The 18,026-nt window shown below is 44.3% G+C and overlaps 1 protein-coding gene across 1 annotated transcript in view; it reads right to left on the bottom strand.

The window, feature by feature from the left end:
- Positions 1-251: 251 nt before the first annotated feature.
- The window catches only part of LOC115120320 (FERM and PDZ domain-containing protein 3-like), a 61,111-nt gene continuing 43,336 nt past the window's right edge, over positions 252-18,026 (bottom strand). The window contains exons 10-15 of the mRNA XM_065018393.1: positions 13,267-13,393; positions 11,843-11,932; positions 11,338-11,517; positions 8,716-8,851; positions 6,935-7,897; positions 252-5,718 (exon numbers count right to left, since the gene is read on the bottom strand). Of these exons, the coding sequence (XP_064874465.1) occupies positions 2,861-5,718; positions 6,935-7,897; positions 8,716-8,851; positions 11,338-11,517; positions 11,843-11,932; positions 13,267-13,393 (4,354 nt within the window). The 3' untranslated portion in view covers positions 252-2,860. The remainder of the gene's footprint in view (positions 5,719-6,934; positions 7,898-8,715; positions 8,852-11,337; positions 11,518-11,842; positions 11,933-13,266; positions 13,394-18,026) is intronic.

An 18,026-nucleotide genomic window follows, 5' to 3' on the forward strand; every position in this document is an offset into this window, starting at 1 on the left:
GGCCACAGTAATCTAGGCCAGAAGTTTGGAGAAGGACAACATGGAGTAGAAGGATAGGCTACCCCTGCCCAATGCTCCGTAAGGAGAAGGAAATCTCAAGTAAATCTATTTCATATTCATTTGGAAGTGAATGTCAGATGAGGCCCAAATAAATTGAATGTATCAAAACACACATTTCAATCTACACCAAATGTATGTAAATGTGACGTATCTAAACAGAAGATTATAACTTCAAAACACTTTATTGCTCTTAAAACATGAGACAGACTGTACAGACAGAAGAACACAGTGAAGACAAGATTATTGACAAATAAATACTAAGTAAATAAATAAGTGCAAACAAACACAATGGAATAGGCCATGAAACAAAGGTCCATTATGTTATGGAACAAAGGTCCACTATGTTATGGAACATAGGTCAATTATGTTATGGAACAAATGTCCATTATGTTATGGAACAAAGGTCCACTATGTTATGAAACAAAGGTCCATTATGTTATGGAACAAAGGTCCATTATGTTATGGAACAAAGGTCCATTATGTTATGGAACAAATGTCCATTATGTTATGGAACAAAGGTCCACTATGTTATGAAACAAAGGTCCACTATGTTATGGAACAAAGGTCCACTATGTTATGGAACAAAGGTCCATTATGTTATGGAACAAAGGTCCACTATGTTATGGAACAAAGGTCCATTATGTTATGGAACATAGGTCCATTATGTTATGGAACATAGGTCCATTATGTTATGGAACATAGAGACACATTCACAATATGGCAACAACGCAACGCAACGCAACTCAACAATGACAACCACACACTATATTTGTATATTATCATTACGTCAAAAAGGAAATGTTTGAAAACATTTCCAGGTGGTCATGATGAGAGAATGTTTTGTTTTTATAAAAATAAACATGTCCCATGCTTTACACTCATGATATACTCTTAAAATATAAGTTTTCGCTATTAGTTGTCTATGGAACATAACTACTATAAATTATACGGTACAGACATGTTTTCTCTTTTTTTACAAAAAGAATTCGGAACCAATCTTCACACGTCAGTTAGTAATGTAAAAGTGTTTTCCAGGCTCACAAATATTCCAACTGTTTTACAATATTTACATCTTGAGTGTAGAACAACACAACTCCGCATAAAGAATCTCCATTGCAAAACATTATTGGTATAAGTAGCCTCCTCATATATTTTGTGGGTGTATATTCTTTCTTTCTCACTTCATAAAACTAGTAGTAACACGGAATCTGCCAACACCACTGGTAACGGGACCGTTTCTGCTTCTTGTAACTCTAAGAACAAAGGTAGAATTGGGGAAACATGCAAGACAGTAGTGCAGTGAAAGAATTCACGTGGCCTGGTATGAATAGTATCCTGTCAGAGTATAACAGCTATGGACAGAGTCTGAATAGTTTCTGTTGAGGTTAGCTGTAGGCTGCTTCGATCTCTGTGGGTTGACAACAGGAGGAGACAGAAAGACGTTTTCAGACAGAAAACACAGGTGTCAGTTTTATTAAAATACATAGAAAACTACTTTGTGTGTTAGTGATTTATATATATGTCCTGTATTGCACAAGTGATAACAGCACATATAGAGAGCAAAAAGTATAACCCCATTGAATTGTTTGTGACACAGAATCCTGTAAAATTATTGTAGAGAAGAATATAGCAACTTGAATCTTTTCTAAGATGAAATAGTTTATAAAATGGAAGGTGTATGAGGAGTTTGTTTTCTAGAGCAGTGTTCAGTTGACTGAATGTAAACAAAACATGAACGTAGATCATGTGTGAACAGGAGCAAATGCTGAAGGTTGTGCAAAATTCGAAGGCTAAAGCTTGCTAAAGTGGATCTCTCATTTACAAGTGTTGATGTGCCGGTTTAGTGTGGATTGTGATTGTCGTGTGTGAGTATTGTGTGTGTGTCTCTAACCAAGACAGCAACGTGACGTTGACTACACTAAATACTGCAGAGCGAGGCTGCCTTCATTTCCTTCATGAAGAACATTGATCCTACCCAGCTGATTGGTTAGCCACTAGTGAGTTAGCGTTTCTGTTATATCTGCCCACACTAGGTGTTACATACCAGTGGTTTTATTCTACAGGTGAGTAAATGGGCCTCATGTTTATTTTATATCAACCCAATTCAAATGTGTGGATTTTCCAATCTCACAGGAGGTACAACATTCTGAATGTGATGTATGTGATATTGTTGAGGTGCAGGTCATGGCATTGTCCAGATGACCAACAGAACTTATTGTGTCACAACAGTTAGAAAATTGAACAAACAAACACGTCAACTACTAACCCAGGCGCTGGACTACCTAATTCACAGAATTCGCTACTTTGACATTTTCTCTGCTGTATTTTTGCCCAGAGCACATTTATTGTAGATGTATTACTCTTTATATTTGTTATACTCAATATCATTTAATATATTATTTTCATTATTTTTATTCTCCACAAAAAGGTATACTTTGCTAAAAAGATGCAACTCAAATATACATAGAAAATAATGAGACGGACCTCTCTAATGTGAGAGTTGACATGGAGGAGCGGTTAGCCCTGTTTTCACACAGCATTTCAGAGGTGTAGGTCCTTGCACCTTTTGTATAGCGGTGCCCAGGCGTCTGTCTCTTATGCTAGAACACCACAGGGCCACTCTAGGCTGCAACTGCCACAGCCCCTGGAAACACATAATGGAGCAGTTGCATTGTGATGGATGGATCATTGCATGTCCTGTAAACAATAAATAACTACTGGACATTGAGAGTGTGGACCCAGCCACCCACACTCCCAACTGTCATATATGATTATTTACTAACTTCCCCATTCTTTGTCTCTACTGGGTAGGCAGGGTTTTGATTGGGCGAGAGAGGGAGCCCATGTTAGTGGAGGTTGTAGTAACTTGGGGACTCACGCTCTTGTTAGGCAGACTACTGGAGTGGCCCATCGCCTCCTCGGCTGCACGCAACAGCAAAGTGTAATTGATAGCAACCTCTTCAACCTTCCGCAGCAGCTGCAGCCTTTGGGCCTCTGAACGCACCCCTCTAACCAGCTTGATGAAGGTCTGAGTCAGTTCGCAGAGGACCAGGAAGCTGGCCGTAACAACGCTCAGCATGCGTGTGGGGCTCTTCTCGACGCTCGCCACCCGCCTGCACGCCGCCCTGAACTCTTTGAAGCGCACTGCCAGCTCCTGCTTGTACTCGGCGATCCGGGACGGCTGTAGGCGTGATTCGTTATCCACCTGGGGAATGTTAGCGCACTGCCGCAGGATGGCTAGCAGCTCATTAGCATCCAGCTGGGCGTTGAGGAAACCGTCCGGCAGGCTGAACGTCTTTCCTTGCAGGGATTCGACCCTCGCCAGGCTCCCCTCCAGAGTCCCGCAGGCCCGGAGGTCGATCTCCTGTGTCTGCGGCTCCTCTTCTTCTTCCTCTACTTCCTCCTCCTCCCCGCTGCAGCCCTCAGCGTGGAGAACCTGGAGCGTTTTGCTGACAATGGGCAAGGTCTGAGAGCCCAGCTGCATCCCGGGCAGGACCTGGAGGGTGGTGGAGTAGGACAGCTCTTCTTTCTCACTGCTCTCGTCCACCGCTTCACACTTCCTGTAGCAGAAACAAAAAGAGCAGCACTTTTCCCTGTCGTCACTGTCTTCGCTAGGCAGCCCCAGCAGCATCTCCGTCGGCGCCCCCTCTCTGCTCTCCCTCAGCAGCTCTTCTCCCTGGATGAAGAACACTCCTTTCTTCCCTTTTGCCTCTGCAGCAGTCGTGTGAGTTTGATTGTGAACGGGCTCCACGGTTGTTGGAAGCCTCAGCCCTGCGGCCCTCACTCGCTCCATCTCCTTCTCCAGGTTCTTGGCTTTGGGTTTGACCTCGGCGTACAGTGGCGTGCCTTCAGCGTTGTCCACCTCTCCGATGCTATACCGCCTCTGGAGCTTCTTGTACTGCGGAGCGCCCATGCAGTCTGGTGTGCGAGAGGTGCAGGTGGGCAAGCAGGAAGGCTGCTCTCCCCTGGGTTCCCGCGACTCCAGACTGGTCGAGCGGATTCGGGTGGTCTTGATCTCTAAGGTCTGAGGTCTCCTCTGAGCTCCCTGGGGGTGAGGGGTTTTGGAGGTCGCTGGAGGGGTCTTGGAGAGGGGTCTCTCTCTACCTCTATGCTGCTGTGTCTCTGCAATTGAGCCGACCGGTGTATCGGGCAGTCGGATGCCTCTGCACATCCTCTTGCAGTCACAGCTGCGGCGTTGCTCTCTGGAGATTCCAGGGGCTTTTAGCACAGGACTTGTAAGGAGCTGGCAAGCACATGGGGTGCCTGAGGGGACTGGCGAGGACCCCTGGGGTAGGTACTCGCCCCCAGACGACTTGGGCTTCAGAAGTTCTTCCAGAAACTCTAACTCGTACTGCCGGACCTTCTGGAGCTGGGCTCGGCGCTCATCAGTCTCCCTGCGAATCCGAGCTGGGAACGTGGCCGACAGAAGGTTCTTGATACTTAGGAAGGGAGCACTACGCTGGGCCTTCCCTTTACCGCCACCCTGGTTCTTGCTGTCAGCAGAGGAGAGAGTAGATACCTTGTCCACAGAGCAGGTAGGGTGTGTGGGGTCTCCCAGGAGAGGGAATGTCTTCGGGGGGCATTTATGTGGCTCAGCTTGAGCTTTACCCTGGGACCTCTCTGCCTTGGCCTCTGCTGCTTCCTTCCTCTCAGCTTTCACAGGCATGTGTGGGGACTGGGAGTACTTGGTTGGGGCCTGGGGTCTGGGCTTGGCCAAGATGGGGTCTGCTCCTGCTCCTCCTGCTGCTCTCACTGTGCTCTCTTTGCTACTGGCCAGTTGGAGGCCTTTGGCACAAAGACGCTCATCATCTGTAGGGGAAGAGGAGTGGAACACCACCACCTTCTGGGTATGTGGATCCTTTAGTCTTAGCTGTGGCCCGGGTTCTCTAACTGGGCATGTGCAGAACAGGTCATCAATTGGCAAGAGGTCTTTAGAGCTTGAAGGCTTGATGGTCTTGCTAGAGGCAGTCTCGGCATCTTGGCGCATGTTTGTGGGGCAAATCTTGGCGGAGGCAGTTCTGTCCACAGGCAAGAGAATGGGTAAGGCTTTGTTGGTAGTGGCCGGGCTCAGAGGCGCAGACTTCTTCCCCTTGACGCCCACAGAGAAATTCGGGCTTAGTTTGCCTACAGCAGTACCGGGCGACCTTTGATCTTTGCCAACCTTAGGTGCCTGCCCTGGATTGGAGACTTTCAGCTCCTCAGGTGACATCGCAGGGCGGTCTGGGGTGCACGCTTTGGTGGGCTCTGGTTTTGCCTTCTTGCCTTCACTCGGCTCACTCTGCGTTGGTTCTTGGGTAACGTCACTCCCCTGCTCCACTGTGCTGAGACCTGGACTGGCAGTCTCCTGACCAGGGCTAAGCTTTAGGGGAACAGTCTTACTGAGGATCACTGCTTTCGAGGGGCAGCCGCCGCGGATCTGACCCATGGAGAACGCACCGCCTCCAATAGTCTGGGTGGTGCAGCCTGGTATGGCCAAGGGGAAGTCTCTGCGACTGAAGATACGCTCCTTGTTGATATGGTGGGCCAGCAGGTAAGCCTGGTTCTGGTGCTGCTTCATGGCCGACACCATCTCTGAGACATCTGTCAGCTCAGAGGAGTTGGTCTCGTGCCCTGAGTCCAACGATGACTCAGGCGTAATGGCTGCCAACACAATCAACCCTATGGAAAGAAAGAAACACAAGACACTATTAGGGTCACACGGACGTCATACAATATCACAGACAGATGGAAAACAGTCATTGATTTCTGAAAGATGCACAGATGGCACATCAAATACACTGTTTCTAAATACTTACACTTGTAAAAATCTCTTGATGTTTCTTTTAAAGCTCTGCTAACCGTCTGTGAGCAAAACCTTGTTTTGCATCAAACTGAATTTTAATCAAGACTGAGTGAACTCTTGTGTTTCTCTCGCTATCAAAAGATACAACACAAGAGACTATGTTCAGTATCAAGCAGTGTGCTGTAAAACAACACGTCAAAACATAGTCTTTTTGTCCCAGTTTTGGGATGTTAAAGCTTTGAACTTGAATTATGCTGTCAAGCCAGCCCCAATTCATCAGGGCATGGACTCAACAAGTTGTCTAAAGTGTTCCACAGGGATCCTGGCCCATGTTGACTCCAATGCTTCTCACAGTTGTACACACGGGAAACTGTTGTGCGTGAAAAACCCTGCAGCATTGCAATTTTTGACACACTCAAACCGGTGTGTTTGACACTGACACCTACTACCATATCCCTTTCAAGGCACTTAAATATTTTGTCTTGCCCATTCACCCTCTGAATGACACACATACACAATCCATGTCTCAAGGCTTAAAAATCCTTCTTTAACCTCTCCTCCCCTTCAGCTACACTGAAGTGTACAAAACATTAGGAACACCTGCTCTTTCCATGACAGACTGACCAGGTGAAAGATATGATCCCTTATTGATGTCACTTGTTCAATCCACTTTAATCATTGTATGTGTGTCATTCAGAGGGTGAATGGGCAAGACAAAAGATTTAAGTGCCTTTGAACGGGGTATAGTATTAGGTGCCAGGCAGGTGAGTGTGTGTCAAGAACTGCAATGCTTCAGGGTTTTTCACGCTCAACAGTTTCCAGTGTGTACAACTGTGGGAAGCATTGGAGTCAACATGGGCCAGCATCCCTAAGGGAAAGCTTTCAACACTTCCATGCCCGGACGAACTGTAGAGGGTAAAAGAAGGTGCAACTCAATACTAATGTTTTGCACACTCAGTGTATAAAAATATTTCAAAGTGCCCCAGAGTAGAGTTCCCTAAAATGAACCATTAGCAATGAAGGAGCCCTTGGTGGTTAGATTTGACTCTCTATATGAGAAGAAGTCCATATAGCATGACACGGCATGTTGACCTGTGGTCTGAGCTGGCTGTTGTGGGTGATGGGGGAAGTCCTCTGATGCAGCTAGGGCCTCCAGGGCCTGCAGAGTGGACACCAGAGCATCATCCAGCTCCTGGGCATGGTCCCGTACTGTCCTGGTGGCCACGTTGTCTATCAACGTCACCGGGACATCCTCTGGAGCCGGTACCACTTCCTTGGAAGAAGCCTTGGCAGAGCTCTTGCTGACTGCAGCCCCGGTTGCAGGGCTGGGACGGGTGACGGGGTTTGGTCGAGACTTCCGTCCTCTCTTGGCGTCATCTTCGTCTGAGCTGTTGTCCCTGAACCCAGGTGGAGGAGCAGCAATGGCCGGATGGGGCAGCTGCAGCTTTCTTCCTACGTCCTCCACCTCTTCTTCCTCCTCCTCTTCATTCCCCGGGGGAGGCAGGGCCATCAGGTCTACTGCACCTCCATCACGGGAGGCACAGGCGCTGGAGCAGTGCTTTGATGAGGCGCTGCTGCGTCCACCGTTCAAGGCCACAGCCACTCCCTCTGCCCTCAACCTGGCCTTGCAGGAGTCACAGAAGAACCGTGTAGTTCGCTGGGACTGCCCCATGGTTTGGGCTCTGCTCCTGAAGGCCACTGAGCTCTCCTGGACGGGGCTCTCTGGCCTCCCGGCGATCGTCTCTGTTTTCTGCAGCGTCGGGTCAGACTTGGTACGGGGCCGACCTGGTTTCTCTTGGGAAATGAAGTTCTCATTGACGTCGAGCTCGGGATCTGCCTGCATTTGGAGCTCCTGCAGCTCTTGTTGCTCCCGGAGATGGACGTGGCATAGACCCAGGTGTTGGGACTCTGCGGGCAGTGGGGCGGTCGCTGTCTTCTGAGACTGGGACCCTGGGTCCCTCGTATGGGGTCTTTCCCTCTCGTCCCCTCGTCGGTCCCCACTGGACACAGCTGTAGTGCTGGAGCGCGGGTGGGTGTGGTGGGAACCTCTGTAATCTGCGGACAGAATTTTCAGAGCAGTTGAGAGGCTGAGAGGTGAGGAATCGCATGGGAAGATGGAGTGGGTCCTTATGGGAAAATAGAGGCGAAGGCTGGTGGATTTTTTTCAGTGATGGATGCTGGAGACTGGAGTTGGAGGTAAGTCTGGTGGGATGTTATGGGACGTAGCGGCCTTCCTCTCATGCAGGCACACCACCACAGCAGATGGAAACAGAGCTGTGAATGTTTGAATATTACATATATATTTCACAGAAAAAAAGCAAGGCAAAAAGCACAAAATGTTACCCGATGCAAGGAAGAGGGAGAGAATAGTCCGATGAAGATGAGATCTCAGTATGGAGATGGGAGGAGCGACAGCAGAGGTGATTGGTAGCTGTTGATATGGTTTAGGTCCGGATGCACAGATGCATTATGGAGAAGCAGGTGTCAGTCCAGATGGATTGAGTAGAGTTGGTTGCAGTATAATGGTTTACATGCAATGCCTCACACTTGCAGACACACACTAAAACCTGTAAATGGAATCCTTGAGATGCAAACTGATATTCAGTCAACGTGCCTTTGGATACTGAGTTTGGGTGTTGAGTTTTATTGATAGAAAATGTAGCCAAAGCAAAGAGTATGGAAAGGATTTTAACAGTAAATGAAAAACATTTTCAGTTTTATCGAAAGCTAATAATAATGGAATCTCTATAACAACCTCCCGAAACACTAGACTTACCGATCCATGTCTTAAACATCAACAGATATTGTAAATATACAGCTTCATTGCAAGTCCTAACCAGCAGTATAACTCAAGGAGGTGACTACTAACATACCTGCCTTGATCATATAAGACTGACCAGGTGTCCGGTAGTAGATGGCTCGTTTGGGATCCACAAACAGCTTGTAGTAGCCGGAGATGAGACAGGCGAAGTTACTGGCATCAGGCCACTCCATCAACAGGACCAGAGGCTGCAGGGGTGGGAGGGGATAATTACCTTTTAGATGTAGATTTCTTTATTGTCCAATTGTACACAAGGTCAAACGGAAATGTGTCTTCTGCTTTATCCAATGATGTACAGTGCATTAGGAAAGTATTCAGGCCCCCTTGACTTTTTCCATATTTTGTTACGCTACAGCCTTATTCTAAAAATTATGAAATTATTTTGTATTCCTCATCAATCTACACACAATACCCCATAATGTGAAAACAGGTTTTTAGAAATTGTTGCAAATGTATAAAAAATAAAAACAGAAATACCTTATTTACATAAGTATTCAGACCATTTGCTATGAGACTCAAAAATGAGCTCAGGTGCATCCTGAGCTCAGGTGCATCCTGTTTCCATTGATCCTTGAGATGTTTCTACAACTTGATTGGAGTCCACCTGTGGTAAATTCAATTGATTGGACATACGGTCCCACAGTTGACAGTGCATGTCAGAGCAAAAACCATGCCATGAGGTCGAAGGAACTCTCCATAGAGCTGGGGAAGGGTACCAAACCTTTCTGCAGCATTGAAGGTCCCCAAGAACACAGTGGCCTCCATCATTCTTAAATGGAAGAAGTTTAGAACCACCAAGACTCTTCCTAGAGTGGGCCGCACGGCCAAACTGAGTAATCAGGGGAGAAGGGCCTTGGTCAGGGCGGTGATCAAGAACCCGATGGTCACTCTGACAGAGCTCCAGAGTTCCTCTGTGGAGATGGGAGAATCTTCAAGAAGGACAACCATCTCTGCAGCACTCCACCAATCAGGCCTTTATGGTAGAGTGGCCAGACATGACAGCCCACTTGGAGTTCACCAAAAGGCCCTTAAAGGACTCTCAAAACATGAGAAACAAGATTCTCCGGTCTAATGAAACCAAGATTGAACTCGTTGGTCTGAATGCCAAGCATCTCGTCTGGAGGAAACCTGGCAACATCCCTATGGTGAAGCAGGGTGATGGCAGCATGATGCTGTGCAGATGTTTATCAGTGGCAGGAACTAGGAGACTAGTCAGGATCGAGGGAAAGATGAAAGGAGCAAAGTACAGAGAGATCCTTGATGAAAACCTGCTCCAGAGCACTCAGGATCTCAGACTGGGGCGAAGGTTCACCTTCCAACAGGTCAATGACCCTGAGCACACAGTCAAGACAAGGCAGGAGTGGATGTGATAGAAAAATGACGTATTTACCTGGTTTGTTTGATATTAATAGTTAGGAATAATAGTTAACAAAAAGGATATTTCTGTTTTGTTTAATTCTGTGTTTTCATGGGCTCCACTCTAGTTCCCTGCAGCTAATTTGGGCATTATGGTCACCAGAGATGACTTGAGCTGACAAATTAGTTAAAGACTGCATTACGTAGACACGATGTGGTGGGTGTAACAGAGATAGATATAGCCAGGATGAGTTTAGAACAATTCCTCATTGTCTCAAAATCATCCTTGCATCTGGGAAACTAAGCCAGGAAGGGGTGAAGACAACAACCCATGTGCAGATAACAACAGGATGAACCCAGAGTGGCTTATGATGCTCCTTGGTCTGCATGAGGGGGGTTAAACCAAACATGACTGAGCATTGTTAGTGTCAGCTATATATAGTACTCTGCATTTGTGTAAAGGTTAGGTTACTCGGTCCAACACTCAAGGCTGGAGGGTCGACCAGCCTCATTATTGCAATAATTAATTGATATTAAATAAAGATGATTGTTTGAAAAAATGCCCAAATCTCTCAGGACTGAATTTCCACGACACAAGTTTCTTGTGTCGGCCCAGCCAGAGCCCGGACTTGAACCTGATCAAACAACTCTGGAGAGACCTGAAAATAGCTGTGCAGCGACGCTCCCCATCCAACCTGACAGAGATTGAGAGGATCTGCAGAGAAGAATGGGAGAAACTCCCCAAATACAGGTGTGCCAAGCTTGTAGCATCATACCTAAGAAGACTCAAGGCTGTAATTGCTGCCAAAGGTGCAACAACAAAGTACAGAGTAAAGTGTCTGAATACTTATGTAAATGTGATATTTCCATTTTTTATTTTTTTTTAGCAATTTGCTAAAATTGATAAAAACAGTTTTTGCTTTGTCATTATGGGGTATTGTGTATAGATTGATAACATAACAAAATGTGGAAAAAGTCAAGAGGTCTGAATACTTCCTGAATGCACTATGTATTGGCTTCATCTCAGCCCCTCCAAAACACACACATCTTCATACACAGAGGTTGGAGCAGGGATGGAAATGAGTTTGGAGGCTTCAACAAAGCATTTTACTGTATATTTAATATAATGACCATACCGCTACTTCAACTTGGTTTATCTCACAGGTTTGATTTAATTGAATTTGAAAGGAATTCTTCTGTGCAGCGAAAATCTATGTTTGGTACCATGGCCTACTAGTATGGTGCAATGAGTTCCACCCTGAGCTTCATAATGTCCTTCTAAATCTATAGTTGTACATGTGTTCAATCTGTCACATACCTTGGCCTCCTGTATGGCCACCTCTACGCGGGCAACACCCTGGTTCTCCCGGTGCAGCTGTATCTTAGCAACACGACTGAACTCTGTCAGAACCGTGGTCAGGTTGTTTTTTAGGTCGATCACATGACCGATGCCGTGCCGCGGACCCACCAGCAGCGTAGTGGCCGACTGCTTCTCATCCTGTGGATCAATCAGTCAATCAATCAATCAAACATTCTATCAACACAGAGAGAACTCTGAATTCATGGAACAACAGCATAGAACTTAACTCAGAAACATGCATTCTTCAAAATGATATGTATGTAGGGTTAGTATATATAGTATATATATATATACATGTATGTAGTATCAGTTTGGATGTCTGGCCTGGGATGCTACAAGGCTACAGGAAAACATAAACATGAGCTGTACCTTGACATAAGAGAAATTGATCATAAAGGAGTGGGACTCATATATAATGTGGGAATAAGATATGGGCATGTTTATAAGAGAATGTTGCCATTACTAGTCCGACGGTGTGGAACAGCAAGCCTCCGAAGGGCGGAAGATCGTTGAGCACACGCATGTACTGCAGCTTTCCCTGGAGAGGAGGGACCTGTCAGTAGAGACAACACAACACTCAAGGGCCCAGTCTCAATAGTCTCTAGTGGCTTCCTCTACTCATCTCCTCTCCTTGATCTGCACTAACATCACAGGTGAAATTAAAAACCTAGATGTATTTTGTATTTGTTTTTTTATTATGGATCCCCATTAGCTGCTGCCAAAGCAACAGCCAATCTTCCTGGGGCCCAGCAAATCTAAGGCAGTTTATACAATTTTAAAAACATTACAATACATTCACAACACATTGTGTTCCCCCAGGCCCCTACTCCATCACTACCACATATCTACAGTACTAAATCCATGTGTACGTGTGTGTATAGTGCGTATGTTATTGTGTATGCATGTCTCTGTGTCTATGTTTGTGTTGCTTCACAGACCCCACTGTTCCATAAGGTGTATTTTTATCTGTTTATTAAATCTAATTCTACTGCTGCATCAGTTTCTTGATGTGGAACAGAGTTCCATGTAGTCATGGCTCTATGTCGTACTGTGTGCCTCCCATAGTCTGTTCTGGACTTGGGGACTGTGAAGAGACCTCTTGTGGCATGTCTCAGGGGATATGCATGGGTGTCCTAGCTGTGTGCCAGTAGTTTAGACAGGCAGCTCGGTGCATTCAACATGCATTCAACTCTCCTCTCGTAACTAAAAGTAGTGATGAAGTCAATCTCTCCTCCACTTTCAGCCAGGAGAGATTGACATGCATATTATTAATATTAGCTCTCTGTGTACATCCAAGGACCAGCCATGCTGCCCTGTTCTGAGTCAATTGAAATTTTGAAAGTCCTTTTTTTGTGGCACTTGAACACACGACTGAACAGTAGTCAAGGTGCGACAAAACTAGGGCCTGTAGGACTTGCCTTGTTGACAGTGTTGTTAAGAAGGCAGAGCATTGCTTTATTATAGACATACTTCTCCCCATCTTAGCTACTACTGCATCAATGTTTTGACCATGACAGTTTACAATCTAACAATCTACAGTACTAGATATTGCTTTTACTTATCTTGTGATTTCAGATCAGTGATGAAGGAGAGGAGACGAGGAGAAGACACTTAATACGGTTGAGATTCACCCAAGGATGACCAGTGGATTCTCGCCTACAATACTGTACATGTCCTGTTGGTGGCACTGTTTCACCATGTAAAGGGGCACCAGCACACTGTTTAAACACGTTTGAAATGCCACAGCCAGTCAGAAGATAAACCTCTTAACTGAGAGTGCAAGATGAAAGGCACAATGAATCTGAAATACTTAGTGTTATAGCTATGCTATATCTAGAGATGATTTACTGATCGGAAGGTCATTGTGTGACAGAGAGGAAAGATCACCTTGTTACCAGAAGGAGGCAGATGCTGATAGGTCTTGAGCAGCTGTGACAGGGTCTTACACACATTCTTCTCCTTGATGGTGGGAAGTAGAGTGAGGGGGAGGAAAGGTTCCAGACCCCACTCCTTCCTGGGAATGGAGAGGGGTTAGAGGAGGGGTTAGAGTAGAGGGGTTAGAGTAGAGAGCAAAGGGAGAGAGGAAGAAAGAAAGAGAGAGAGTGAGATGGTATAACCAGTCAGATGCTGACAGCTGTGGGACCATGTCTATATCTCGGGGAGAGACCCCCAGGGAAGACTCGAAGGCTACGTCCCAAATGGCACCCTATTCCCTTTATAGCCTTGTGGGCCCTGGTCAAAGGTAGTGCACTATATAGGGAATAGGGTGCCAGTTGGGATGTAGACAAAGACTCAAGGAGATACTGCTCCTATTTTCTGTCACACTGACAGGGTTGACAAGGCCCCCCCTCAGAGTCAGACTCAGACTGGAGACAGAACACTGGCTCTACTCTGTCTGTGTGACTGAATGCAATGCAATGCAATGACTTACGATTAATGTTATTTCATTGTATTCACTCACATACTATATGGTTGTTTTCTTCTAGTTGAATGCACTGATTGTATGTCACTCTGGATAAGAGTATCTGATAAATTTGTCAAATTCTGTCTGTCAGAGTGAGTTAGTTATCTGGTATAATGTCTGTCTGAGTGAGTTAGTTATCTGGTATAATGTCAGTCAGAGTGAGTTAGTTATCTGGTATAATGTCTGTCAGTCAGAGTGAGTTAGCTATCTGGTATAATGTCTGTCAGTCAGACTGAGTTAGTTATCTGGTATAATGTCAGTCAGAGTGAGTTAGTTATCTGGTATAATGTCTGTCAGAGTGAGTTAGTTATCTGGTATAATGTCTGTCAGAGTGAGTTAGCTATCTGGTATAATGTCTGTCAGTCAGAGTGAGTTAGCTATCTGGTATAATGTCTGTCAGAGTGAGTTAGTTATCTGGTATAATGTCTGTCTGTCAGAGTGAGTTAGTTATCTGGTATAATGTCTGTTAGTCAGAGTGAGTTAGTTATCTGGTATAATGTCTGTCAGAGATTGAGTTAGTTATCTGGTATAATGTCTGTTAGTCAGAGTGAGTTAGTTATCTGGTATAATGTCTGTCAGTCAGAGTGAGTTAGTTATCTGGTATAATGTCTGTCTGTCAGAGTGAGTTAGTTATCTGGTATAATGTCTGTTAGTCAGAGTGAGTTAGCTATCTGGTATAATGTCTGTCAGTCAGAGTGAGTTAGTTATCTGGTATAATGTCTGTCTGAGTGAGTTAGTTATCTGGTAAAATGTCTGTTAGTCAGAGTGAGTTAGTTATCTGGTATAATGTCTGTCTGTCAGAGTGAGTTAGCTATCTGGTATAATGTCTGTCAGAGTGAGTTAGTTATCTGGTATAATGTCTGTCTGTCAGAGTGAGTTAGTTATCTGGTATAATGTCTGTCAGAGAGAGTTAGTTATCTGGTATAATGTCTGTCTGTCAGAGAGAGTTAGTTATCTGGTATAATGTCTGTGAGTTAGTTATCTGGTATAATGTCTGTCTGTCAGAGTGAGTTAGTTATCTGGTATAATGTCTGTCAGAGTGAGTTAGTTATCTGGTATAATGTCTGTCTGTCAGAGTGAGTTAGTTATCTGGTATAATGTTATCTGGTATAAGTCAGAGTGAGTTAGTTATCTGGTATAATGTCTGTCTGTCAGAGTGAGTTAGTTATCTGGTATAATGTCTGTCTGTCAGAGTGATGTTATCTGTCTGTCAGAGTGAGTTAGTTATCTGGTATAATGTCTGTCTGTCAGAGTGAGTTAGTTATCTGGTATAATGTCTGTCTCAGAGTGAGTTAGTTATCTGGTATAATGTCTGTCTGTCAGAGTGAGTTAGTTATCTGGTATAATGTCTGTCTGTCAGAGTGAGTTAGTTATCTGGTATAATGTCTGTCTGTCAGATAAGTTGTTATCTGTATAATCTGTCAGAGTGAGTTAGTTATCTGGTATAATGTCTGTCTGTCAGAGTGAGTTAGTTATCTGGTATAATGTCTGTCTGTCAGAGTGAGTTAGTTATCTGGTATAATGTCTGTCTGTCAGAGTGAGTTAGTTATCTGGTATAATGTCTGTCTGTCAGAGTGAGTTAGTTATCTGGTATAATGTCTGTCAGAGTGAGTTAGTTATCTGGTATAATGTCTGTCTGTCAGAGTGAGTTAGTTATCTGGTATAATCAGAGTGAGTTAGTTATCTGGTATAATGTCTGTCTGTCAGAGTGAGTTAGTTATCTGGTATAATGTCTGTCAGAGTGAGTTAGTTATCTGGTATAATGTCTGTCTGTCAGAGTGAGTTAGTTATCTGGTATAATGTCTGTCAGAGTGAGTTAGTTATCTGGTATAATGTCTGTCTGTCAGAGTGAGTTAGTTATCTGGTATAATGTCTGTCTGTCAGAGTGAGTTAGTTATCTGGTATAATGTCTGTCTGTCAGAGTGAGTTAGTTATCTGGTATAATGTCTGTCTGTCAGAGTGAGTTAGTTATCTGGTATAATGTCTGTCTGTCAGAGTGAGTTAGTTATCTGGTATAATGTCTGTCTGTCAGAGTGAGTTAGTTATCTGGTATAATGTCTGTCTGTCAGAGTGAGTTAGTTATCTGGTATAATGTCTGTCTGTCAGAGTGAGTTAGTTATCTGGTATAATGTCTGTCTGTCAGAGTGAGTTAGTTATCTGGTATAATGTCTGTCTGTCAGAGTGAGTTAGTTATCTGGTATAATGTCTGTCTGTCAGAGTGAGTTAGTTATCTGGTATAATGTCTGTCTGTCAGAGTGAGTTAGTTATCTGGTATAATGTCTGTCTGTCAGAGTTAGTTATCTGGTTATGTTATCTGGTATAATGTCTGTCTGTCAGAGTGAGTTAGTTATCTGGTATAATGTCTGTCTGTCAGAGAGAGTTAGTTATCTGGTATAATGTCTGTCTGTCAGAGTGAGTTAGTTATCTGGTATAATGTCTGTCTGTCAGAGTGAGTTAGTTATCTGGTATAATGTCTGTCTGTCAGAGTGAGTTAGTTATCTGGTATAATGTCTGTCAGAGAGAGTTAGTTATCTGGTATAATAGTTATCTGGTATAATGTCTGTCTGTCAGAGTGAGTTAGTTATCTGGTATAATGTCTGTCTGTCAGAGTGAGTTAGTTATCTGGTATAATGTCTGTCTGTCAGAGTGAGTTAGTTATCTGGTATAATGTCTGTCTGTCAGAGTGAGTTAGTTATCTGGTATAATGTCTGTCTGTCAGAGTGAGTTAGTTATCTGGTATAATGTCTGTCTGTCAGAGTGAGTTAGTTATCTGGTATAATGTCTGTCTGTCAGAGTGAGAGTTAGTTATCTGGTATAATGTCTGTCTGTCAGAGTGAGTTAGTTATCTGGTATAATGTCTGTCTGTCAGAGTGAGTTAGTTATCTGGTATAATGTCTGTCTGTCAGAGTGAGTTAGTTATCTGGTATAATGTCTGTCTGTCAGAGTGAGTTAGTTATCTGGTATAATGTCTGTCTGTCAGAGTGAGTTAGTTATCTGGTATAATCTGAGTTAGTTATCTGGTATAATGTCTGTCTGTCAGAGTGAGTTAGTTATCTGGTATAATGTCTGTCTGTCAGAGTGAGTTAGTTATCTGGTATAATGTCTGTCTGTCAGAGTGAGTTAGTTATCTGGTATAATGTCTGTCTGTCAGAGTGAGTTAGTTATCTGGTATAATGTCTGTCTGTCAGAGTGAGTTAGTTATCTGGTATAATGTCTGTCTGTCAGAGTGAGTTAGTTATCTGGTATAATGTCTGTCAGAGTGAGTTAGTTATCTGGTATAATGTCTGTCTGTCAGAGAGAGTTAGTTATCTGGTATAATGTCTGTCTGTCAGAGTGAGTTAGTTATCTGGTATAATGTCTGTCTGTCAGAGTGAGTTAGTTATCTGGTATAATGTCTGTCAGAGTGAGTTAGTTATCTGGTATAATGTCTGTCAGTCAGAGTGAGTTAGTTATCTGGTATAATGTCTGTCAGAGAGAGTTAGTTATCTGGTATAATGTCTGTCAGAGTGAGTTAGTTATCTGGTATAATGTCTGTCTGTCAGAGTTATCTACACTATACAAAAATATAAACACATGCAACAATTTCTAAGAATTTACTGAGTTACAGTTCACGTAAGGAAATCATTCAATTGAAATAAATTAGGCCCTATTCTATGGATTTCACATGACTGGGAATACAGATATGCATCTGTTGGTCACATGTAGGGGCGTGGATCAGAAAACCAGTCAGTATCTGGTGTGACCACCATTTGCCTCATGCAGCGTGAAACATCTCCTTCACATATAGTTGATCAGGCTGTTGATTGTGGGCTGTGAAATGTCCCACTCCTCTTCAATGGCTGTGCGAAGTTTCTGCATATTTGTGGGAACTGGAACATGCACTGTTGTACACGTTGATCCAGAGCATTCCAAACATGCTCAGGCCATGGAAAAACGGGGAAATGTTCAACTTCTAGGAATTGTGTACAGATTCTTGTGACATGGGGCCGTGCATTATCAAGCTATCTGGTGATGGCGGTGGATGAATGGCACAACAATGGGCCTCAGGATCTCATCACAGTATCTCTGTGCATTCAAATTGACATTGATAAAATGCAACTGTGTTTGTTGTCCATAACTTATGCCTGCCCATACCATAACCCCACCGCCACCATGGGGCACTCTGTTCACAACGTTGAGATCA

The sequence above is a fragment of the Oncorhynchus nerka genome, linkage group LG5 (genome assembly GCF_034236695.1).
Source record: "Oncorhynchus nerka isolate Pitt River linkage group LG5, Oner_Uvic_2.0, whole genome shotgun sequence".
Classification (NCBI taxonomy): Eukaryota; Metazoa; Chordata; class Actinopteri; order Salmoniformes; family Salmonidae; genus Oncorhynchus; species Oncorhynchus nerka.